The sequence below is a fragment of the Salmo salar genome, chromosome ssa20 (genome assembly GCF_905237065.1).
Source record: "Salmo salar chromosome ssa20, Ssal_v3.1, whole genome shotgun sequence".
NCBI classification, from domain to species: Eukaryota; Metazoa; Chordata; class Actinopteri; order Salmoniformes; family Salmonidae; genus Salmo; species Salmo salar.
The window spans coordinates 61,328,649-61,354,155 of NC_059461.1; the positions used below are offsets into that span (position 1 = coordinate 61,328,649).

A 25,507-nucleotide genomic window follows, 5' to 3' on the forward strand; every position below is an offset into this window, starting at 1 on the left:
TTTCTATTTTATACAAACCATGGTCTCTTCTCTCTGACTACCTGCCTCTGGACCTGCGCTTGTCTGTCACACTCACAACAAGCCCATCACACCTACTTAAACACTGAGCACAGAGCCAGACAATTACATTACATTTCTTTACTTTATTAATCCTTTCTTTTCTTTTTCTTTCTTTCTCAAGATGGAGGAAGTTCGGGTTGGTTGGGGTCTGTGTGATGGAGGGAGTTACGCTTGGTTGGGGCCTGTGTAATGGAGGGAGTTGGGGTTGGTTGGGGCCTGTGTGATGGAGGGAGTTACGCTTGGTTGGGGCCTGTGTGATGGAGGGCGTTGGGGTTGGTTGGGGCCTGTGTGATGGAGGGAGTTACGCTTGGTTGGGGCCTGTGTGATGGAGGGCGTTGGGGTTGGTTGGGGCCTGTGTGATGGAGGGAGTTGGGGTTGGTTGGGGCCTGTGTGATGGAGGGCGTTGGGGTTGGTTGGGGCCTGTGTAATGGAGGGAGTCGGGGTTGGTTGGGGCCTGTGTAATGAAGGAGTTGGGGTTGGTTGGGGCCTGTGTGATGTTGGGGTTGGTTGGGGCCTGTGTAATGGAGGGAGTCGGGGCCTGTGTAATGGAGGGAGTCGGGGTTGGTTGGGGCCTGTGTGATGGAGGGCGTTGGGGTTGGTTGGGGCCTGTGTAATGGAAGGAGTTGGGGTTGGTTGGGGCCTGTGTAATGGAAGGAGTTGGGGTTGGTAGGGGCCTGTGTGATGGAAGGAGGTGGGGTTGGTTGGGGCCTGTGTAATGGAGGGCGTTGGGGTTGGTTGGGGCCTGTGTAATGGAGGGCGTTGGGGTTGGTTGGGGCCTGTGTGATGGAGGGCGTTGGGGTTGGTTGGGGCCTGTGTAATGGAAGGAGGTGGGGTTGGTTGGGGCCTGTGTGATGGAGGGCGTTGGGGTTGGTTGGGGCCTGTGTAATGGAGGGCGTTGGGGTTGGTTGGGGCCTGTGTGATGGAGGGCGTTGGGGTTGGTTGGGGCCTGTGTAATGGAGGGCGTTGGGGTTGGTTGGGGCCTGTGTGATGGAGGGAGTTGGGGTTGGTTGGGGCCTGTGTGATGGAGGGCGTTGGGGTTGGTTGGGGCCTGTGTAATGGAGGGCGTTGGGGTTGGTTGGGGCCTGTGTGATGGAGGGCGTTGGGGTTGGTTGGGGCCTGTGTAATGGAAGGAGGTGGGGTTGGTTGGGGCCTGTGTAATGGAGGGCGTTGGGGTTGGTTGGGACCTGTGTAATGGAAGGAGGTGGGGTTGGTTGGGGCCTGTGTGATGGAGGGCGTTGGGGTTGGTTGGGGCCTGTGTAATGGAAGGAGTTGGGGTTGGTTGGGGCCTGTATGATGGAGGGCGTTGGGGTTGGTTGGGGCCTGTATGATGGAGGAGTTGGGGTTGGTTGGGGCCTGTGTAATGGAGGGAGTTGGGGTTGGTTGGGGCCTGTGTGATGGAGGGAGTCGGGGTTGGTTGGGGCCTGTGTAATGGAGGGCGTTGGGGTTGGTTGGGGCCTGTGTGATGGAGGGCGTTGGGGTTGGTTGGGGCCTGTGTAATGGAGGGCGTTGGGGTTGGTTGGGGCCTGTGTGATGGAGGGCGTTGGGGTTGGTTGGGGCCTGTGTGATGGAGGGAGTTGGGGTTGGTTGGGGCCTGTGTGATGGAGGGCGTTGGGGTTGGTTGGGGCCTGTGTGATGGAGGGCGTTGGGGTTGGTTGGGGCCTGTGTGATGGAGGGCGTTGGGGTTGGTTGGGGCCTGTGTGATGGAGGGAGTTGGGGTTGGTTGGGGCCTGTGTGATGGAGGGAGTTGGGGTTGGTTGGGGCCTGTGTGATGAGGGCGTTGGGGTTGGTTGGGGCCTGTATGATGGAGGGCGTTGGGGTTGGTTGGGGCCTGTATGATGGAGGGCGTTGGGGTTGGTTGGGGCCTGTGTCATGGAGGGAGTTGGTTGGGGCCTGTGTGATGGAATAAGGAGTTGGGGTGTGTTTGTGGCTGTAGTGTGCTGTGTGTTTTTACAACTTGTGTTTTACAGCTGCTGTTAAACAGCATTGAGTCCACGGTTCCTGCAGTTGGAGTTATTAGATAAGAAACCTAATATAAATCAGAGCCGAGGGGTCTGGCAGGCTGGGGAAAGCAAGGGAAAGGAGAGCCGTGACGCTGGGCGACAGGACTAATTCTTTCAGTGTGTCGGGGTTGCCGGGAGGTTGCCGGGAGGTTGCCGGGAGGATAAGGTGATATCGGGTGTCCAGCCTCTGGTTCTGTCGCCTAAACTCAAGTTTCCTATGTTTCCCCCTCTCTCCTCTTCTTCCGCATTAACTCTGTTTCCCTCTCTCCTATCCTCCTCCTCCACATTCCCCGTTCAACTTTTCTCCTTCTCTGTTTTCCCCTCTCCTTTTTTGCTCCATGTTCAGTCTGGTCTCTTCTACTCCTCTAACTTCAGTCCGTTTCTCCCTTCACCTCTTTCACTCACACAGACAGGCCAGAAAGAGGAACAGCACTTGCTGGACAAACCATACAGTAACACTATGCATGTGCACTCACAATATAATGCAACCACCAAGCTGAGGTAATGATGTCCTGTCAGTGGTGTTTATTATAGACAACACTGACCTCTGCTGGACATTAAATTGGATTGGAACTGATAGGGTTTATAAGTGGAGTGTATCCACAAAACAGCTGACTTTATCAGCATATGCATTTTCTGTTTTTCAAATCAACACACTTCACAATGCAAATAGAATACTCTGTAAAACATCCAAATCATCCGGCCAACCAGAGAAACGGTAGGTTGAATGTCCATTTCGTTTTTGTCTGATGTTCAACTTTGCCCTTATTTTGCAAATATGTTGTCTGAAGTAGTAGCAACTTGGTTGAAAGAATAAGTGAGCCAAGCCAACTGGTCTTAGACTGCTGTTTTTTAGACTGCTGCTTTAAATATAATGTCAAACCACAGATATTTTCCATTGACCTCAGCAATGAGACATGCTGATTCCAAAGACAAGGGATGTGTCCCAAATGGCACCCTATTGCACTACTTTTGGGTGCCATTGTAGTGCACTATATAGGGAATAGGGTGCCATTTGCGATGCACAAAGGGCTTCCAAAATGTCTTGTGTGGTTTTGTGGCTTTGCATCCTGTCGCTAGGAATAAGGACTTCTTGTACTAATCTGTATTTTAGGCACTAAGGGAAAAATATGGACCACGGATAGGAACAAATATGGTTCTGTGGTGAGACAGCTATCTATCTCAGAAATGTAATAATGTGTGCTATATGCAATACAGGCAGTAAGATAGAGCTAAGGAGCATGTCTGTTGAAACAGCTAGTTCAAATACTGATCGGTACACATATTTTGCAGAAGTTATCGCAGGTGCCGCGAAAGGCTTATGTTTCAAGCTCCAACAGTGCAGTATACCTAACAATAGAAAGAATACCCACCATCCCCCAAAAATATAATAATAATAATAATATCAGAACTAGCAATGTCAGGGTCCAGAACGCACACATACAGTACCAGTCAAAATGTTGGACCCACCTACACATTCAAGGGTTTTTCTTTATTTTTACTATTTTCTACATTGTTTAATAATAGTGAAGACATCAAAACTTTGAAATAGCAAATATGGAATCATGTAGTAATCAAAAGTGTGTTAAGCAAATCAAAATATATTTTAAATTTGAGAATCTAAGTAGCCACCCTTTGCCTTGATGACAGCTTTGCACACTTGGCATTCTCTCAACCAGCTTCACCTGGAATGCTTTCCAAAAGTCTTGAAGGAGTTCCCACATATGCTGAGCACTTGTTGGCTGATTTTCCTTCTCTCTGCGGTCCAACTCATCCCAAACCATCTCAATTGGGTTGAGGTCGGGTGATTGTGGAGGCCAGGTCATCTGATGCAGCACTCCATCACTCTCCTTCTTGGTCAAATGCCCTTACACAGCCTGGAGGTGTGTTGGATCATTGTCCTGTTGAAAAACAAATGACAGTCCCACTAAGCGCAAACCAGATGGGATGGCGTATCGCTGCAGAATGCTGTGGTAGCCATGCTGATTAAGTGTGCCTTGAATTCTAAATAAATCACAGACAGTGTCACCATCAAAGCATCCCCACGCAATCACAATTCCTCCATGCTTCACGGTGGGAACCACACGTGCAGAGATCATCCGTTCACTTACTCTGCGTCTCACAAAGCCACAGTGGTTGGAACCAAAAATCTCAAATTTGGACTCATCCGACTAAAGGACAGATTTTACGGTCTAATGTCCATTGCTCGTGTTTCTTGTCTCAAGCAAGTCTCTTCTTCTTATTGGTGTCCTTTAGCAGTAGTTTATTTGCAGCAATTCGACCATAGAAAAATATATTTTTTAATTAAAAAATTAAAACACAGTTGACGTTAAGATGTGTCTGTTACTTAAGCATTTATTTGGGCTGCAATATCTGAGGCTGGTAACTCTAATGAACTTATCCTCTGCAGCAGAGGTAACTCTTGGTCTTCCTTTCCTGTGGCGGTCCTCATGAGATTATAGTGCTTGATTGTTTTTGCAACTGCATTTGAAGAAACTTTCAAAGTTCTTGAAATTTTCCACATTGACTGACCTTCATGTTTTAAAGAAATTATGGTCATTTCTCTTTGCTTATTTGAGCTGTTCTTGCCATAATATGGACTTGGTCTTTTACCAAATAGGGCTATCTTCTGTATACACAACTGATTGTCTCAAACACATTAAGGTGAGAAATTCCACAAATTAACTTTTAACAAGGCACACCAGTTAATTGAAATACATTCCAGGTGACTAACTCATGAAGCTGGTTGAGAGAATGCCAAGAGTGTGCAAAGCTGTCATCAAGACAAAGGGTGGCTACTTTGAAGAATCTCAAATATAGAATATATTTTGATTTGTTTAACACATTTTTGGTTACTACATGATTCCATATGTGTTATTTCATAGTTTATGTCTTCATTATTATTCTACAATGTAGAGAATAGTAAAAATAAAACCCTTGAATGAGTAGGTGGGTCCAAACTGTTGACTGATACTGTGTATACACACATACAGTATATTATATATTTATTATACACACATACACAGCTAAAAGTATGTGGACACCCCTTTAAATTAGTGCATTCAGCTATATCAGCACACAGCCATGCAATCTCCATAGACAAGCATTGGCAGGAGCATGGCCCGTACTGAAGAGCTCAGTGACTTTCAGTCATAGGATGCCACCTTTCCAACAAGCCTGTTCGTCAAATTTCTGCCCTGCTAGATCTGCCTCGGTCAACTGTAAGTGCTTTTATTGTGAAGTGGAAACGTCTAGGAGCAACAACGGCTCAGCCGCGAAGTGGTAGGCCACATAAGCTCACAGTCCCGTGTGGCTCAGTTGGTAGAGCATGGTGTTTGCAACGTGAGGGTTGTGGGTTCGATTCCCACGGGGGACCAGTACGGGAAAAAAATGAAATGTATGCACTCACTACTGTAAGTCGCTCTGGATAAGAGTGTCTGCTAAATGACTAAAATGTAAAAAAAAACGCCCAGTGCTGAAGCGTGTAAAAATTGTCTGTCCTCGGTTGCAACACTCACTACCGAGTTCTAAACTGCCTCTGGAAGCAACAAGAACTGTTTGTCGGGAGCTTCATGAAATGGGTTTCCATGGCCGAGCAGCCGCACACAAGCCTAAGATCCCCATGCACAATGCCAAGCGTCGGCTGGAGTGATGTAAAGCTTGCCTATATTGGACTTTGGAGCAGTGGAAACGCATTCTCTGGAGTGATGAATCATGCTTCGTCATTTGGCAGTCCGACGGACGAATCTAGGTTTGGCGGATGCCAGGAACGTTACCTGCCCCGATGCATAGTGCCAACTGTAAAGTTTGGTGGAGGAGTTAAAATGGTCTGGGGCTGTTTTTCATGGTTCGGGCTTAGTTCCAGTGAAGGGAAATCTTAATGCTACAGCATACAATGACATTCTGATGATTCTGTGCTTCCAACTTTGTGGTGAAAGTTTGGGGGAGGCCCTTTCCTGTTTCCGCATGACAATGGCCCAATGCACAAAGCAAGATCCATACAGAAATGCTTTGTCGAGATCGGTGTGGAAGAACTTGACAGGCCTGCACAGAGCTTTGACCTCAACTCCATTGAACACCTTTGGGATGAATTGGAACGCAGACTGTGAGCCACGACTAATCGCCCAACATCAGTGCCCCAACTTCACTAATGCTCATGTCTGAACGGAAGCAAGTCCCCCCAGCAATCTTTCAACATCTAGTGGAACTGCCTTCCCAGAAGAGTGGAGGCTGTTATAGCAGCAAAGGGGGGACCAACTCCATATTAATGCCCATGATTTGGCTATTTCAGCCACACCCGTTAGGGCCCATGTGTTGAGAATCAGCGTGGTGGAGATGTTGTTGCCTAACTTCACCACCCAGGGTCAGCCCGCCAGGAAGTACAGGACCCAGTTGCACAGGCCGGGGTTCAGACCCTGGGCCCCGAGCTTAGTGATGAACAGCATTCTTACATAGGTATTGCTCTTTTCCAGATGGGATAGGGCAGTGTGATGACATCATCCGTGGATCTGTTGGGGCGGTATGCAAATTACAGTGCATCAAGGGTGTCGGATAAGGTGGAGGTGATACTGTATGAACCTTAACAACCCTCTCAAAGCACTTCATGATGACAGAAGCGAGTGCTACAGGTCGATAGTCATTTGGTTCAATTATCTTCGCTTTCTTGGGTACAGGAACAATTGTGGACATCTTAAAGCAAGTGGGGACAGCAGACTGGGATAGGGAGAGATTTCCCATGTTCGTAAACAATCTAGTCAGCTGGTCTGCACATGCTCTGATTACGCGGCTTGGGGTGCAGTCTGGGCCGGAAGCCTTGTGAGGGTACAGTCCTCGTGAGCAGCGGTGGCCCGCATAGTGGCCCGCTGTGTTTTCCTCGAAGCGGGCAAAGAAGTTGTAGCATGTCTGGGAGCGAGGCGTCGGTGTCCACGACGTGACTGCCTTTCCCTTTATAGCCTGTGATTGTCTGGAGTCCCTGCCACATACACTGAGTGTACAAAACATTAGGAACACCTTCCTAATATTGAGTTGCACCCCCTTTATCCCTCAGAACAACCTCAATTGTCGGGGCATGGACTACAAGGTGTCGAAAGTGTTCCACAGGGATGCTGGCCCACGTTGAAGCCAGTGCTTCCCACAGTTGTGTCAAGTTGGCTGGAAACTGTTGAGAGTGAAAACCCCAGTAGCGTTGCAGTTCTTGAGGCACTCAAACCGGTGCGCCTGGCACCTACTACCATACCCCGTTCAAAGGCACTTCAATATTTTCTCTCGCCCATTCACCCTCTGAATGGCACACATACACAATCCATGTCTCAAGGCTTAAAAATCCTTCTTTAACCTGTCTCCTCCCCTTCATCTACACTGATTGAAGTGGATTTAACAGGTGACATCAATAAGGGATTATAGCGCTCACCTGGATTCACCTGGTCAGTCTGTCATATAAAGAGCAGGTTTTCCTAATGTTTTGTACACCCAGTGTACAGCTCGTGTCTAAAGCTAGCCAATTGGTACCTTTTGCATAGCGCAATCGGTTAGCACATTGTCAAGCAGGCCCTGGTTCAAGTCCAGTCAGTGGCAAGTTCAGGAAGACACCGGTGTATGCTAAGCTAGCACACTGACCCCGTTTACAGCGGCATGCATCAACAACTTGGGTAGCTAGCTGGTACAACAGACACAGAAGTGAACCCGTTAGTTCTTAACAATTTGGATGAAGTTGCCTGATGACTTCGCCAGAGTTTAAGTGATAACAGAGAGAGTCCTGGTGCAGTACACTATAGACGATTGCCGTCTGGGCCACCATAATCACGCCGTTGTTCAACTGGTCGTTCAGTACAGTACCGTTTCTGTTTCATTAAATGTTTAACACCGTTCTGACGTACTGAACGAACCCCAGGCAAATGCAACAGAGCACTGCGCAGTGACATTAACTTATGGTGTGTTAGATACCACCAATATGTTTTTGTTTATTATCATATGGAGGAAGAAATACATAAATAAATGAAGAAATAATATAAATGAATGAAAGTGGGATTCATTATTTAAATAATGATGTATCTATGTGTGCATTCATTCATCCATTTATATGTGCATTTATTTATTTATTTATTTATAATGATGGCAGGTTTGGTCCTCCATAAAAAAACACATTTCATAAAAATAAAAATAAAACATTTAGCATGGTAATGTATAATGTTATAAAAATAACTGTTGTAATGTAGACAACTATACATTGGTTATTCATATTTTGCTAACACTCGGCAAGCCCAGCAAATGCTCTGTGGTAATTGGCTACTGTCACCTCTCATTTTTCGTGACGAATATGTTTTATCCAATCTGATTGGTTTGTGGGACTTGCTTCCACGGCGGGAACTTCTAGCTAGCTAGTCAGGTATGTTTACAGTTAGCTAACAAGCCGTGTATATCAAATTTGTAGCTGCAAAGGTAAATTAACACCATTCATACATTAATTTCATTGATATTGTAAATAGCTAGTTCGTTTATGCTTGCTGAAAGTTGTGGTAGTTGGAGGCTATACAAGCTAGCAAGGACAGCTAGCTAACTGTTACCTGGTACTTCAAATCACACAGATAAAAGTGAAAGCGGTTAGTTAGCTTAAGCTTACCTTAATTAAGAAGCAAACAGTCTGTTTCCAGTAGCAAACGTCACATTTTAGCGCTTGATGTTAGTTTTGCTGTGTGAGTTAGGACACATTTCTTGCTAGCTCGATAAGCTACCGTAGTTAGATGCAGAGACTTCTATTTCGCAAATAACTAGATCTAGCTAGTTAACTAGTCAGAGCCATATTGTGAGGGGGATGTGACCAATTGATGTGAATGACATTGTCAGTTGCAGCAACATGTAACGTTACTGGCTTCAAGCTCGTTTTGATTTTTTTTTTCAGATAGTATACCAGTTGGACAAGGCAGTCACCATGGCTGCTCCCCCAGTGGAGTACACCATAGGAGGGGTGAAGATACAGTTCCCTTGCAAAGCCTACCCCTCGCAGCTGGCCATGATGAACTCTGTAAGTGTGTAAGCATCACACACTTTTAACCATGGGGGATTTTCAAAAGTCTTTCCTTGATTCCTCGTCCTCTCTCCTTGCCTTCTCCTTAAAAGGTCAGAGGGAAGCAAGGAGACTGGAGGATAAGATCTGAGGAGCGGAAAAACGTTTGAGATTCATCCCATATCCCATAAATACTGTATAAAGTTAGCCTACTCTGTTATTGAGTGTGTGACTGACTAACCTGTGTTGTTGTGTGTGATTGTCTCCCCAGATAGTGCGAGGGCTGAATCATGGGCAGCACTGTCTATTGGAGAGCCCTACAGGGAGTGGCAAGAGCCTAGCCCTGCTCTGCTCTGCCCTGGCCTGGCAGCAGGCACAATATGGTAAGGGTGCTGTTTAGACAACTTCTTATGAGTTATGATTCTAGGCTTATTTGCATTCTGTTGTCCGGACCTCTGGCAGTCTCTATGGTGGTGCCACAGGGTTCAATTCTCGGGCCGACTCTCTTCTCTGTATACATCAATGATGTCACTCTCGCTGCTAGTGATTCTTTGATCCACCTCGACGCAGACGACACCATTCTGTATACCTCTGGCCCTTCGTTGGACACTGTGTTAACTAACCTCCAGATGAGCTTCAATGCCATAACTCTCCTTCCGTGGCCTCCAACTGCTCCTAAATCCAAGTAAAACTAAATGCATGCTCTTCAACCGATCGCTGCCCACCTGTCCAGCATCACTACTCTGGACGGTTCTGACTTAGAATATGTGGACAACTACAAATACCTAGGTGTCTGGTTAGACTGTAAACTCTCCTTCCAGACTCACATTAAACATCTCCAATCCAAAATTAAATCTAGAATCGGCTACCTATTTCACAACAAAGCATCCTTCCCTCATGCTGCCAAACTTACCCTCGTAAAACTGACCATCCTACCGATCCTCGACTTCGGCGATGTCATTTACAAAGTACTCAACAAATTGAATGCAGTCTATCACAGTGCCATCCGTTTTGTCACCAAAGCCCCATATACTATCAACCACTGCAACCTGTATGCTCTCGTTGGCTGGCCTTCGGTTCATACTCGTCGCCAAACCCACTGGCTCCAGGTCATCTACAAGTCTCTGCTAGGTAAAGCCCGCCTTATCTCGGCTCACTGGTCACCATAGCAGCACCCACCCATAGCACGTGCTCTAGCAGGTATATCGCACTGGTCACCTCCAAAGCCAATTATTGCTTTGGCCGTCTCTCCTTCCAGTTCTCTGCTGCCAATGACTGGAACGAACTGCAAAAAATCTCTGAAGCTGGAGACTCTTACCTCCCTCACTAGCTTTAAGCACCAGCTGTCAGAGCAGCTCACAGATCACTGCACCTGTACATAGCTCATCTGTAAATAGCCCATCCAATCTACCTCATCCCCATACTGTATTTATTTATTTATCTTGCTCCTTTGCACCCCAGTATCTCAACTTGCACATTCATCCTCTGCACATCCTACCATTCCAGTATATATTTGCTATATTGTAATTACTTTGCCACCATGGCCTATTTATTGCCTTACCTCTCTTATCCTACCTCATTTGCACACGCTGTATATAGATTTTCCTACTGTATTATTGATTGTATGTTTGTTTATTCCATGTGTAACTCTGTGTTGTATGTGTCGAACTGCTTTGCTTTATCTTGGCCAGGTCGCAGTTGCAAATTAGAACTTGTTCTCAACTAGCCTACCTGGTTAAATAAAGGTGAAATAAAAAAACAAGCAATGCTTTTATTTTCCATTTCTGGTCCACATAAAGTGTTACTGTGTGTAGTGTATATTCAAGTGTAGCATATTCTGCAGCTGCATACTAGAAATCATAGTCTCTGAGGTTAACTGTGATGATGATTCCAGTATGTATGTCCTGTGTGTGTCCAGGTAAGCTTGAACAGGACGGCAGCAGTCCTACAGAGGGTAAGAAGCAAGCTGTCACAATCCCCTGTCAGTGTGCCTGTCATAGCAAACCCGCCATTGTCCCAGACAACAGGCCCAAAGCACTAGCCACTGTGGTGGTGGACCTCACAGGCTCACCGGAGGTAGTGGTGGCACAGCGCTCATCTTCACCCACAGACCCAGGTAATCTTAGTTGAGAAATGGGAATAGTGAGATTCCTAACCACTTAGCCATCCACTATGTTGGTCAGTGTTAGAGGTCGACCGATTAATCGGAATGGCCGATTTAATTAGGGCCGATTTCAAGTTTTCATAATAATCGGTAATCTGCATTTTTGGACACCGATTATATTGCACTCCACGAGGAGACTGCATGGCAGGCTGACTACCTGCAAGTGCAGCAAGGAGCCAAGGTAAGTTGCTAGCTAGCATTAAACTTATCTTATAAAAAAACTATCACTTAACATAATCACTAGTTAACTCCACATGGTTAATGATATTACTAGTTTATCTAGCTTGTCCTGCGTTGCATATAATCGATACGGTGCCTGTTAATTTATCATTGAATCACAGCCTACTTTGCCAAACGGGTGATTTAAGAAGCGCATTCGCGAAAAAAGCACTGTCGTTGCACCAATGTGTACCTAACCATAAACATCAATGCCTTTCTTAAAATCAGTACACAAGTATATATTTTTAAACCTGCATATTTATTTAATATTGCCTGCTAACATACATTTCTTTTAACTAGGGAAATTGTGTCACTTCTCTTGCGTTCAGTGCAAGCAGAGTCAGGGTATATGCAGCAGTTTGGGTCACCTGGCTCATTGCGAACTGTGTGAAGACCATTTCTTCCTAACAAAGACCGTAATTAATTTGCCAGAATTGTACATAATTATGACATAACATTGAAGGTTGTGCAATGTAACAGCAATATTTAGACTTAGGGATGCCACCCGTTAGATAAAATACGGAATGGTTCCATATTTCACTGAAAGAATAAACGTTTTGTTTTCGAAATGATAGTTTCCGGATTTGACCATATTAATGACCTAAGGCTTGTATTTTTGTGTGTTATTATATTATAATTAAGTCTATGATTTGATAGAGCAGTCTGACTGAGCGGTGGTAGGCAGCAGCAGGCTCGTAAGCATTCATTCAAACAGCACTTTCCTGCATTTGCCAGCAGCTCTTCGCTGTGCTTCAAGCATTGCACTGTCTATGACTTCAAGCCTATCAACTCCCAGGATTAGGCTGGCAATACTAAAGTACCTATTAGAACATCCAATAGTCAAAGGTATATGAAATACAACTGGTATTAAGAGAAATAGTTATATAATAACTACAACGTAAAACTTCTTACCTGGGAATATTGAAGACTCATGTTAAAAGGAACCACCAGCTTTCATATGTTCTGAGCAAGGAACTTAAACGTTAGCTTTTTTACATGGCACATATTGCACTTTTACTTTCTTCTCCAACACTTTGTTTTTGCATTATTTAAACCAAATTGAACATGTTTCATTATTTATTTGAGACTAAATAGATTTTATTGATGTATTATATTAAGTTAAAATAAGTGTTCATTCAGTATTGTTGTAATTGTCATTATTACAAATATACCAACGGGGTGCACATTTCTGTTCGAACTCAGCGCGCATACACTGTATTCAACTATAAAAATCGGCCAATTAATCGGTATCGGCTTTTTGTTGTTGTTGAAAAATCATAATCGGTCGACCTCTAGTCAGTGTGACTGGGGGATGCCCAGCTGGTGAATATTTCCATTCTAACCCAGCACTAATAAAACGTATGATTCAACAAATGCAGGGCTTGGTGATTATTTTATTAGTTGAATACAGTGTATTCGCGCTGAGTTCGAACAGAAATGTGCACCCCGTTGGTACCCTCTCAGGAATGGATTGAGAGAAACCATCTGTACTGCAGTGTAAGTCACACTCCCAATCCCCTAGCTCAGCTCAGTTTGTACATTTTTCAATTCACTACAAATGTTGATACCTTTGTCTCAGTCTGTTCAGTGCCCCCTCCACCAGAAGAGTACAAGCCCAAGTCTCTAGCCTCTCGTCTGTCTGACAAGATCCAGACCTCCCTCACCTCCGAGGATGATGACTTCCAGCCTGATAGGAAACGCATCCGCACCCCTGCTATGGAGCAGAAGGTAGGACACCTTATAGAATTGTATGTATTTTTATGGGTAGCCATATTAACAATACGTTTAATCATTATGATTTGTCCCTGTTTCAAGTTCCAGGGTATACAAAATCTGCATGTCTGCGGATTTTCAGTTCTTTGCTGCCTTGAATGCCTAAAGAAGTATTTGACATCTCAGGAACTACTTGAACAAGATATAAAGATCTTATAATCTATGTAGTCCTGTGCTGATAATGACACACCCTTAGTGTTTTATGTTTTTTATAGGACAATGATAAAATTCAGTCAATAATAACATAAACCCTTACTCTCTGTTTCCCTCAGGGTCGTAAGAGGAGGTGCTTGGAGCAGGGAGTGGTGTTTATAGATGATGAGCCAGAAGGAGAGAGGCCAGTGCCTGGAGCACAGACCTGGACTGTGGAGCTGAGTACCCAGGCACAGACTATAGACCTGCCCCTTGATAGAAACTGCTGTGTGAGTACATCTACTGTATCTTAACTAAGGATATGTTGCCAGTTGCCTATAAGTGCTGATCTAAATTGATGGCCCTTCCCCCTGAGGCACACTACTGTGTGAGTACTTCTATTCATAACTAAGGATATGTTGCTTTTTAATGCTGATCTAGGATCATTTCAACTGATGGTAGGGCTAGGAAATATATTCTGTATACCGGTACAGATCCACATACCGATATGGATTTTTACCGTCTACAAAGATATTTTGATTAAGTGCTACATTTAATGAAAAGTTCTACAAATTGGACTACTTTCACAGGCAGATGTGACCTAGTTCTGACATTTCTTGATTTCCTATTTTTATTTTATTTTGTATTGTTTAACATTTTACTGCGTTGTTAGGAGCTAGTAACATAAACATTTCGCTGCACCCGCTATGACATCTGCTAAACTGTGTACGTGACCAATAAACTTTGATTTGATTTAGTTTGGTTGAGTATAAAACCATCAGAATGTAGAAAGTCCATTCAAATCACTTAGAATTCATTTGTTTCCATCATAGGCTCATGCACTACTCATAAAACATATTTAGAACTGTTTTATTATTCAAAAACATAAAATATAGTCACATATCGCCATACTGTAAAAATGAGGAAAATATTGTGTTATGATAATTATTTTGGCCATATCGCCCAGCCCTAACTGATGGACCTGCCCCCTGAGGCACACTATTGTGTGAGTACATCTATTTTTAACTAAGGATATGTTGCTTTTTAATGCTGATCTAGGATCAGCTCAACTGACTACCACTTTAATGCCAACCTTAGAATCCATGAAGATAAATATTTTAGTGTTGTACAGCTACACAATTTGGTACCGCTACCCAAGTACTACATTGTGTCCACTGGGTGGCAGCATAGCCTATTTAATTTGTGGCTGTGCTCCATTTGGCATTGTTCTCACATTTCTTGTGTGCCAAGTGAATGTGTCATGTAATATAGGTTGTGTTTAGGCTGCATAAGGCAGGAAGGGGGGGGGGGAGAAATGAAGAGGAGGTGGAAGGAGGAGAAAGTTCCCTCCCACTGTTTATCTTGCGTTCCCCAGCTGATAACTGAACGGCTCCTCTCTGCTGTGAACTGCTGACTGAAGTCATGAATGGGGCTCTTTGATGGGCTAGAGCTCCACTTTTAATTAAGAGGGTTTGCCTCGCCGCTGATCTGTGAAAGCCAGGGATAAATATTGAATGGGGTTCACCTGCTGGTTACTGAGCCCTGGGACCTAAAGGGATAAACGCATGCTTTCTGAGGAGGGAGGGCTGGGTGGCCATTCGGCAGGCCCCACAACATCACACCTGTGCCAGTTGCAGACCAGGGTGCATCCCAAATGGGGCCCTATTCCATACATAGTCCACTACTTTTGACTAGAGCCCAATGAGCCCTGTTCAAAAGTAATGCGCTATATAGGGAATAGCGTGCCATTTGGGATTCACTCCAGAGCAGAGGGGTGATGGCTAGTTTGTGTCATGTCTCCTAAGGTATTTGATCAGGATGGCACTGCAGTCATCTTTTTGAGACTTAGCCAGCCCACCCCCTGTGTGTGTGTTTTTCTGTGCACCCCACCTCCCACTGGAATGCATTCCGAACCTTGAAGGCTGAGGACTGAGGAGCAAATTGGCATCCAGCGAGCGGCGCCAGAGAGCCAGCCTGTCCCCGCCAACCCCCCACCACCATCACCTGGCCCCCCGGAGTGTGAGATTCCTGTCTCTCAGGTGTCAGCTGTGCAATGCTGAAACTCAAAGGCACACAGGGCTGGAATCGGCTAGGTCTACGTGGCCAAAAGTATACTGAGTGACTGAGAACCACACCACCACCACATCCAGGGCATGGTTTTGACTGTCGCTGCCCTGACAATAAGGATGACGCTAGTACTGTTTGAAACATACCAAGGGATATCTTTGAGGGGTTTTCTTAAGAACACTGTAGGGAGAAGCCACAAGCAAGGCAATAGGGTGCCATTTGGGAGGCAGCTTCTGTGAGTTAAGGGGATAAAGAACCCTGAGCTGACATGATGAATAAACAGAGGGGCCCCTAGGGTCCCCTAGTAGGATCAGGTTACAGCAGGGCCAGATCATTGGAACAGACTAGTCGGCTTTGCGGCTCCGCTACTCGCCTGGGCAACAGCCTGATCACCTTACCTGCTGCTGCTGCCACGTTAAATAGGCCCCTCTGCATGTCCCTCCTCCTACGGCGAGATCATGGCAAATAATTACTTATTCATCGACAGGTGGGAGGATGGGGGGAGGGGGGTCACTGCTGAAAAGAGACCCTTGTCAAGAGGCAGCAGCAGGAAACTGCTGACAAGGGTATCCCTTTACATGCCTGTCCCCTTCCGAGGCGCAGACCGACACGGTTTGGGGCTTCGCTGGGCTCATAGGAGCGAGCAGACACCCCCCTGGAATGGAATGTAGATAACTAACTAACGGGGCCTGATGGTGTTGGCTGCCCTCTGCAACAGACACACAGCGGCTCATTCATTCAACACTGGACAATTCCACCCACCGCCGCTGCCTGTTGCTCCATGTGTGATGCTGAGAGTGAGTGAATACCTGTTCAATCAAGGGAAAAGTGGCTGAGCTCAGTTAGGGTCCCCTAACACACATTGTAATATTGAATGGTTTGAGAAGGAGCGTTAAGGAGGGTTACCTGAACCGCCTGGCCCCTCTAGATCAGCTAGCTTGATCTGCTGGCAGAGAGGTGTAACACACACCCTGAGCTTTCCTTTATACGGTGAGGGATATAAACCGGTTGGTGCCAGATTGTAAAAGATGGAAAGAGAGTGAGGGATTTCTTATTATTTTAAAAGCAGGACTTATGCAGTTACTAATCTTAAGGTTTATGTTAGTGTTATTGAAAGGGTTGGCGTGTCCCACTTAAAAGAGCTCACCACCTGACTGGTATTGGTTTCAGCAGTGCTGTCGGCTACGCTTCACCTGTCTGTCAAGAGAAAGGGACACCACACATCCATTGTGTTTACTGACAGCCAATTAAAAAGCAGCTACACTTTCACATCCCCAACAATGGCCACCTATCAGCTTTCAGTAGTCAGAGAATGTCATCTAACCATGGCTGACAGGCAGTATTATGTGGATACACATTCTTGCTTTACTTTCCTATATGTTAACTACTAGAGCATATAGAATTCACCGGTTGTCTGGTATTGGTCATTACCTTTTTTATAGTGAGCAATGTAAAATTGAAGAGATTGAAGAGAACTCTGTTGATATCTTGTTCTTTTATCTTCTTTCTCCCCCCATCTCTTCCTCCATGTGTCCACCAGTCCCCCGTGGTGTCCTGCTCTCTCTGTCCCTGTGCCTCGTCCAAAGGCGGCCAGAATGGTGCCGCGGGGAAGTCTTCAAAGGAGAAGGACAAAGAGGGCAAGGAGAAGGACAAAGAGGGCAAGAAGAAACAAGTCCCCAAGATCTTCTTTGGCACGCGCACTCACAAACAGATCACTCAGATCGCCCACGAGATGAAGCGTACGCTCTACTCCTCCGCCCCCATGACCATCCTGTCCAGTAGGGACCACACCTGTGTTCACCCAGAGGTGGTGCCTCATTCCAACCGCAACGAACGCTGCAAGGAACTGCTGGAAGCCAAGAATGTGAGTAGAGTATAGACACACAGCACATACAGACCTACACATACTTAGACCTAATAAACACACACAGGGTTGCAAAGGGAGAGTATATTTCTAGAAACTTTTCTAAGTTTACCAGTAAACTTCTAGAAAATTGGTATCTTTCAAGGATTTTATGTAATCTATCACAAGACATCTGGGGGTCCTTTTTGGTGCTTCAGATTTGTAGAGGTGTCTGTAATTATCTCTGCCCCTCTGTGTGTCCTTATCACATATTAAACATTAGAAATAATTAAATATTATTTTCAAATACAAAATAGAATGACAAATCTGTAAAACATTTTCCTACATATAAACCATCAACGTAGTGAATATCATTGGTGTTTCATATGAGGGTTTTAGCATGATATCCTTTATATATTTTTTTTACACACTTATGTATTTGAATATGTCAGTATGTATTTGTTAATATTTCGCCATCAAACTGGTGGCAGTTGTGAAAATAGACAATAGTTGGAAAAGTTGCAGAGTTAATTGAAAATAATGCCATTGTTGATGCTTTTTAAATTAATTAGGCTATTTTCTCTTGAACCGTATGGTCTGGTCTATCTGCCAGAAACTCATGGACAATATAGACACAGATATAAAAAATGAATACTATGTATGAATACATTTTTTGAAGTGAATCAAGTGATTTAAGATTTACTCTTAATTACTGAAGATTCCGGTAATTTTGGTAAACTACAGTTAGCTTTGCAACCCTATACACACTTTTTTTTTGTTAATCAAACCTGGAATTTTAACTGACGACTGTTCAATTGCTGGCCCGCTTCCCTAACCGCTGGCTCACCTACCGCCATTCTTTGTATTAACATGGTGTCCTCCTTAGTGTCACCAATAGGGTCTTGTTGTGTAGAGCCGAGGTCAAGGCCTCTTGGCCTGCTCCACCCTATGGCTTCGACCAGCTCAGCTCCTAGATAGGCTACATTAGTGTTGCCCTGTTACCTCTCAATGGAGGTGGTTGGCCTGAATTGGATTCTTTTGATGGAGATTTACCCCAATCCAAATGTGAAAACCAATTCCTCCTCAGAAATGGAAACACACACACCTCCAATCCTGAGTTTGAGTGGTGTTTCTAATCCCAGTGACAGACACTTAAAGGGAGTGAATTCGAGCCGCCTCTGAGCTCTAGAAAGAAAGGCTTCGTAACCAACCCCACAGTTAAAGGACAGGCAGACAACCCCCGTCACCGTCGCCCCGGGTGGCAATTACATAATATCCTCAATCGGTCAGACAGTCTCTCTAGCAGGACGATGTGTGAGGAGGCTTCAGACAGGTTTTGTGTCTGATGGGAGACTCTTTATAGTCAGTGTTACGGTCCTAACTCCTGTTCTCCTCAAGGTGAGGTGGCTAGTGTAATGAGCACCTATTCACACACACACACACACACACACACACACACACACACACACACACACACACACACACACACACACACACACACACACACACACACACAAATGTGAGACTGATCGTATAATAAGACCCTATTGCGCTGTCACCAGAGGTGTCTACCTGTTCTGTCTGCCTCAGTCTACAGTCGACACGGTGACGGTGTCACATCCTGATCTGTTACAGAGAATGGGTGTCCCCGCGACAACCCCAGAGGATAGAATGACCACAGCTCCATTGCACTCATCCTACTTCTACCAGCCCTGTTTATCCCTCCACCCCCTCCACTCTCCAGTCCCCTAGGCCCTGTCTAAAGCCAGTCTCTTGTTACAACACTATACACCCCACCTGGCTTTGACTGAGCTCAATTGGGTTAAGACTCTGTTGTGCTTTCTCTTTTTGTGGAGTCATGAAGTCAAATCACACCCCTAAGCTGCCATTGCCCCAATATAAGAATTACATGAGTGGATGCTAATCCTTTCACCTTCGCCACGCACAAACACACACAGACTGAACCGTTTGAAACAAAACTGTTTTAAGTGCTGAAGTTTATCCTTGATGTCTGGAAGAAAGTGAGGGCTTTGATAGCTGCTTTTCCATGCCTTTGTCGGTAACGGAGTATAGTCATCACGTGTGTGTGTGTGTCACTGGGGAGCTGGCTGATTGTGGCATCTCTGATGTTCAGGTAATGGGCCTTCGGACATATACACACACTCAATATAGGCTGAGACCAACAGCAACTCTTCTGGCATTACCAATATCTCAGGGAAGTTGTTACAATATTGTTTGGGCCGGTGGTAAATTCCAACCAACAGACTCATGTACTATGTGTGTAAACCATGATGAAGGTCTATTGACCAACGTGTCGGTTCTGAGAGGTCCTCAAGGTCACCAGTGTGCTGAAGTAAATATGTGTGTATTGTCAAGGATGAAACAACCCCTCCTCCTCTCTCTTTTTCCTACCACACGCAGGGCGTGTCGTGCCGCTTCAAAAACGGCGTGCACAAGATGCAGGACCAGAACACTCTGCAGTGGGTCCATGGTCTCCACCAGGCCTGGGACATAGAGGACCTGGTTCGGCTGGGGGGCCGGCTGAGGGCCTGCTCCTACTACGCTGCCAGGGACCTCATGCAGGAAGCCTGTATCGTCTTCTGTCCCTACAACTACCTACTGGACCCCCTCATCAGGGAGAGCGTGAGTCTGGGGCTGGGGTGAGGAGGGTGGGACGAGGGATGGAGGGAATTGTTGTTGGAGTAAGAGGAGTGAGGGATGAGGATGTAGGCCAGAAGAAAGGTGGTTTCACACATTAAAGTATAGATGTGTTCTCCTATACTTTTAGCTGAACATATTCCTTGACCACCACCTGGTCAAACCCACTGCATGTCTACTGGAGGAGAAAAGTAGTGAGGGGAGGCTATCGTTCTCTGTATGTCATATTTTCCCCTCTCCTCCTCCTCCCCTTCCCCTCGCCTCCCCTGCAGATGCAGATCAACCTGAAGGGTCAGATCGTGGTTCTGGATGAGGCCCACAACATAGAGGACTGTGCCAGGGAGAGTGCCAGCTACACCCTGAACAAACCCCAGCTGCTGTCTGCCAGGGAGGAGCTGGACGGCATGGTGACCCATAACATCAGACGCTCCAACCACGAACCCCTACGTGCCTTCTGCTGCTCCCTGCTCAAGTAAATAGACCCTAACCTCCTGGAGTTAGGTAGACCCTAACCCCTCTAGGTAGACCCTAACCCCTCTAGGTAGACCCTAAACCCTCTGGGTCTTCTGCTGCAGCCTGCTCAAGTAAATAGACCCTAACCTCCTGGAGTTAGGTAGACCCTAACCCCTCTAGGTAGACCCTAAACCCTCTGGGTCTTCTGCTGCAGCCTGCTCAAGTAAATAGACCCTAACCTGCTGGAGTTAGGTAGACCCTAACCCCTCTAGGTAGACCCTAAACCCTCTGGGTCTTCTGCTGCAGCCTGCTCAAGTAAATAGACCCTAACCTGCTGGAGTTAGGTAGACCCTAACCCCTCTAGGTAGACCCTAAACCCTCTGGGTCTTCTGCTGCAGCCTGCTCAAGTAAATAGACCCTAACCTCCTGGAGTTAGGTAGACCCTAACCCCTCTGGGTCTTCTGCTGCAGCCTGCTCAAGTAAATAGACCCTAACCTCCTGGAGTTAGGTAGACCCTAACCCCTCTGGGTCTTCTGCTGCAGCCTGCTCAAGTAAGACCTCCCTCTCATCACCACCTCCCCTACTGAAACTACAGCAGTGTTTCTCTACCTGTCTATTCCTGGTGCATGTTTTTCTTTCTAGGCCAGCACAAGCACAACTGGTCTACTAATCAATCCGTCTTGGTTAAACATTCATTTAAATGTAATCAATACTTCTAAAGAATATCTTCACTAGACTTCCCTCAATATCAAACTTTAGTTCTAAGATGGCCGCCTCTCACACTCACTCACTCTCTCTCTCTCTCTCTCTTGCTGTCTGTCTCTTCCTCCTGTGGTGTAGCTGGATGCAGGAGAGCTGCAGTGTGCTGGCTGAAAGGGAGTATGAGATGTCTTGTAAGGTGTGGAACGGCAAGGAGGTTCTGGGACTCTTCCACACCATGGGCATCACTGCTGACACTTTTGCCATGCTGCAGGTCAGATAATGTTGTTGACCACCTAGGTCACTTTCACCACCTTTTTCTTTTTTGTTGCAAGGTTTGTGTGTTTAGAAAGGAGGTCTACAGCATCTCTCTTTTCTCTCTCCCTCCTTCATCTCTCCCCCGGTATAGAAACACCTGGCAGCGGTGTTGGAGAAGGAGGAGCGAGTTGGGCTGGTGAACGGGAGAGAGGACACAGTGGAGGTCCCCACCATCAGCTCAGCCAGCTCCTCTGTCCTCAAGAGTCTCTTCATGGTGCTGGACTTCCTCTACAGGGACAAGAGCAGGTCAGAGGCAGTCTGTGAACAAGTCTTTAACAATCATTCAATATTTTTATTGTCCTAATTGGAAAATGTGTATTGTAGTCAGGGTGGAAAAACAAGAGCAACACAACAACATACTACAAAATACATTATACAAACACTTTTCCATCACTGACGAACACTTCTGTCCTGGTCATGTTCCCGTGGTCAGGTTTGCAGAGGACTACCGTGTGGCGCTGCAGCAGTCCTACACCTGGACCACTGCTCCAGACGTGCCAGATGTTCAGGGCTTCTTCGCCAGGCCCAACCGCCGACGCCACAGTGCCAAGACCAAGACCCTCGTACACACACTCAGTTTCTGGTGCCTCAACCCTGCCGTGGTGAGTAGCAGGGAAGATGTACTGTATAACGTTTATATGGGGGGGAAAGTACCTGTTATGCAAAAGTAGCGTATTATTATATTACTTTGAGCGCTGCACGTCCTAAGGGGTGTGGTCTTTGTATGTGTGTGTGTGTGTGTGTGTGTGTGGTTGTGCGCGCGCATGGCAGGCGTTCTCAGACCTTTCGGACAGTGTTCACAGCATCGTGCTGACCTCAGGCACATTGTCTCCTATGGGATCCTTCTCTTCAGAGCTGGGGGTCAAGTTCTCTATCCAGCTGGAGGCCAGCCACGTCATCAGCAAGTCACAGGTCAGTAGAAACCTCTGCCTTCATTTCAGCCTCTCCACTGATGTTATGGGTGGTGATTTTATCATAGTATCCAGGAACAGTCTGATTGATGGTTAACTATGCTCAGAAAGGAACTGGACTATGTAGCCAAGCAAAAAAAGCCCAAACGAATAAGATTTGACTGGGTCTTGTCCTTCATGAATTTTATCCTGACAGAAGGACATCCTTACCCCCCCTCAATGTATAATCAGTCAAATCCTGCATGCTTGTTAGTTGGTATACCCCTGCTCAGTGTGTTCAGTCATTGTCTGACTTGTCCCTGTCTTTCCGCCAGGTGTGGGTGGGTACGCTGGGCTCTGGCCCCCAGGGGAGGAAGCTGTGTGCCACCTTCCAGCACGCTGAGACCTATGCCTTCCAGGATGAGGTGGGAGCCTTGCTGCTCAGGGTCTGCCAGGCCGTTGGAAGGGGAGTGCTCTGCTTTTTGCCCTCCTACAAGGTAAGACCAGTCTTTTTGCTAAAGCTAGTTCGAGGATGTTTGAAACATTTTCAATTGATTTTTGTTTTCCGTATGCAAAACGTTTTGTTTAAGAACCACTGAGCTGATGTGATCCTTCACTCATCACTCTTTCTCTTGTTTAAAAACGTCTTCATCTCCTACCGTTTACCACCAGGAGGGGCTAGAGACCACATATTGAATTTGAATGTTTTAATGTACTCTTATGATGTCCTTGCTGTGTATAAGCAAATTTGGCACAACTGGTATGAGAAGGAAGTTGAGTTCATAAGTAGAGACATTTTGTTTGATTTCAACAGAAAGATACATAAGATGTTGCCGACAGACATGGCCGCTCTGCTTCTGATATCACATTTACATAAGTATTCAGACCCTTTACTCAGTACTTTGTTGAAGCAACTTTGGCAGCAATTACATCCTTGAGTCTTCATGGGTATGACGCTACAAGCTTGGCACACCTGCATTTGGAGAGTTTCTCCCATTCTTCTCTGCAGATCCTCTCAAGCTCTGTCAAGTTTGATGGGAAGTGTCGCAGCACAGCTATTTTCAGGTCTCTCCAGAGATGTTCGATCGGGTTCAAGTCTGGGCTCTGGCTTGTCCTGAAACCTCTTCTGCATTGTCTTGGCTTTGTGCTTAGGGTTGTTGTCCTGTTGGAATGTGAACCTTCGCCCCAGTCTGAGGTCCTGAGAGCTCTGGAGCAGGTTTTCATCTTTTCAGCAGGTTTCTTTCTCTAGACTCCCGAGGGCTCCCGAGTGGCGCAGCGGTCTAAGGCACTGCATCTCAGTGCAAGAGGCGTCACTACAGTCCCTGCTTCGTATCCAGGCTGTATCACATCCGGCCGTAATTTGGAGTCCCATAGGGCTGCGCACAATTGGCCCAGCGTTGTCTGGGTTTCACCGGGGTAGGCCGTCATTGTAAATAAGAATTGGTTCTTAACTGACTTGCCTAGTAAAATAAAAATAAAAATAGACAGGTGTGTGCCTTTCCAAATCATGTCCAATTAATTGAATTTACCACAGGTGGACTCTAATAAAGTTGTAGAAACAGCTCACGCTTGATCAATGGAAACAGGATGCGCCTGATCTCAATTTCGAGTCTCATAGCAAAGGATCTGAATACTTATGTAATTAAGGTATTTCTGTTTTAGATTTTTTATACTTTTGCAAAAATGTCTAAACCTGTTTTCACTTTGTTATTATGGGGTATTGTGTGTAGATTGAGGATTTTTTTTCTATGAAATCCATTTTAGAATAAGGCTGTAACGTAACAAAATGTTAGTCAAGGGTTCTGAATACTTTCTGAAGGCACTGTACACTTTTAATAATGTTTACATACTGTTTTACTCATGTTATATGTATTTTCTGTATTCTGCTGTATTCTAGTCAATGCCACTCCGACATTGCTCGTCCTAATATTTCTATATTTCTTAATTCCATTGAGATTTGTGTGAAATGTTAAATACTACTGCACTGTTGGAGTTAGGAACACAAGCATTTTGCTACACCCACAATATCATCTGATAAATATGTGTATGTGACCAATAAAATGAGATTTTGATTTGAGTGACAAAGGAAGAGGTCCTAAGAGTCCATATATGGTGAGCAGCTGTAATGTAGAGTTAATGGGTATCTCTTAAATAGCGGTAAGCTAACAAATACCTTATATAAAACCCTGTATCCCCTTTCAGTTAACCAGACACTTCGAAAGGCCCATTGATAAACTTGGTCCTCCTTTGTTTGTTATGCTTTCCTCCATCAATAATAGATTTCCATTCAGGCTCTGTCACCAGTCCACTTAGGGACCAGCTGGCTCACTCGTGTCACTGTTGGCGTGTTGGTGCTCACACGTGCACACATACGAGAGTGTTACATGTGAAGGTTTGTTAGTGTTTTTGCATAGCGCTGCATACCTTTGTGTGGCCACTTGTGTGCCTGTTTGGTGTCTTACATTGCACTCATTCTTTAGGTCTATGGTTTGTATTTGACCCTTTGATGTTGTCAAAGCTCCAGGTTTTCCTCTAGCTGACTATCCAATTGAGACTATATCAATGATATCAGAATATGAAAGGAAAGCTGACAGTCTCCTCTTAGGATCCAGTTTTGTCTCCTTCTCCTCTCATTTCCCCCCCAGCCATGACGCCAGGCAGGCAGGCAGAGACAGCCACAGAACAACTCTGGGTGGATATTGTGTATTATTGATGGCTAGTGTAGGAGCTCTATGCCCTCTGTGCATTAATATTTAATGTGCAGACATTCAGAGCTTAAAGATGAAGAGATGGGGGGCTACTTGGGGTATTAATTGGAGATTCTGAGGCCCTCTGGAGCCGGTGGGTCGTGTGTGGGTCGTGTGTATGTGAGACAGAGGATGGGTCATCTCCAGGCTCACCTCTTGTCTGGGTGATGCCTATCGGGGAGGCTGCAGTACTGAGAGACAGAGGCCACATTCACACAGTACTAAGATCACACAAAGGCCGCAGAGGCGTCCTCCTTCCCTCTCGGCTCTGTCTGTCGCCCTCTGACAGATACACACACTCCTGGCAGACACACTGAATGTGCATACGCACACAGAACATACATTACAACTCAAGAACACCCAGTTAAAGGTACTCTCTCTCACGCTTGCACGCACACGTGTGTGTGTGTGTGTGTGTGTGTGTGTGTGTGTGTTGGGAATGCAAACACTCTCATGCAGACATTACACACTCAGACATCTC

General features: G+C 45.8%; 2 protein-coding genes across 8 annotated transcripts in view; one reads left to right on the top strand and one right to left on the bottom strand.

Moving 5' to 3' along the window:
- Positions 1 to 293: 293 nt before the first annotated feature.
- LOC123729180 (proline-rich extensin-like protein EPR1) lies at positions 294 to 1,931 on the bottom strand. The gene has a single exon (XM_045703388.1). The coding sequence runs from the start codon at positions 1,929 to 1,931 to the stop codon at positions 294 to 296; it is 1,638 nt and encodes a 545-aa protein (XP_045559344.1).
- A 6,461-nt stretch (positions 1,932 to 8,392) lies between these two features.
- brip1 (BRCA1 interacting helicase 1) overlaps positions 8,393 to 25,507 on the top strand; it is a 37,395-nt gene continuing 20,280 nt past the window's right edge. For 5 of the 7 annotated variants that reach the window (XR_006760988.1, XR_006760989.1, XM_045703727.1 and 2 more), the window contains exons 1-14: positions 8,408 to 8,498; positions 8,959 to 9,081; positions 9,335 to 9,446; positions 10,982 to 11,179; positions 13,026 to 13,174; positions 13,492 to 13,641; positions 16,959 to 17,282; positions 19,683 to 19,904; positions 20,192 to 20,391; positions 21,213 to 21,345; positions 21,481 to 21,635; positions 21,823 to 21,991; positions 22,161 to 22,301; positions 22,615 to 22,776. Coding sequence is in view for 5 of the 7 variants with exons in the window: in XM_045703727.1 (XP_045559683.1) it covers positions 8,989 to 9,081; positions 9,335 to 9,446; positions 10,982 to 11,179; positions 13,026 to 13,174; positions 13,492 to 13,641; positions 16,959 to 17,282; positions 19,683 to 19,904; positions 20,192 to 20,391; positions 21,213 to 21,345; positions 21,481 to 21,635; positions 21,823 to 21,991; positions 22,161 to 22,301; positions 22,615 to 22,776 (2,208 nt within the window). In the remaining 2 variants the exon portion in view is untranslated. Of the gene's footprint in view, positions 8,499 to 8,958; positions 9,082 to 9,334; positions 9,447 to 10,981; positions 11,180 to 13,025; positions 13,175 to 13,491; positions 13,642 to 16,958; positions 17,283 to 19,682; positions 19,905 to 20,191; positions 20,392 to 21,212; positions 21,346 to 21,480; positions 21,636 to 21,822; positions 21,992 to 22,160; positions 22,302 to 22,614; positions 22,777 to 25,507 lie in introns of all 7 variants that reach the window. The other 2 variants (XM_045703730.1, XM_045703728.1) reach the window with 2 other exon arrangements.

Excerpts from the sequence above, each read along its gene's own strand:
- LOC123729180 (XM_045703388.1), bottom strand. The coding sequence starts at position 1,931 with ATGACACAGGCCCCAACCAACCCCAACGCCCTCCATCATACAGGCCCC.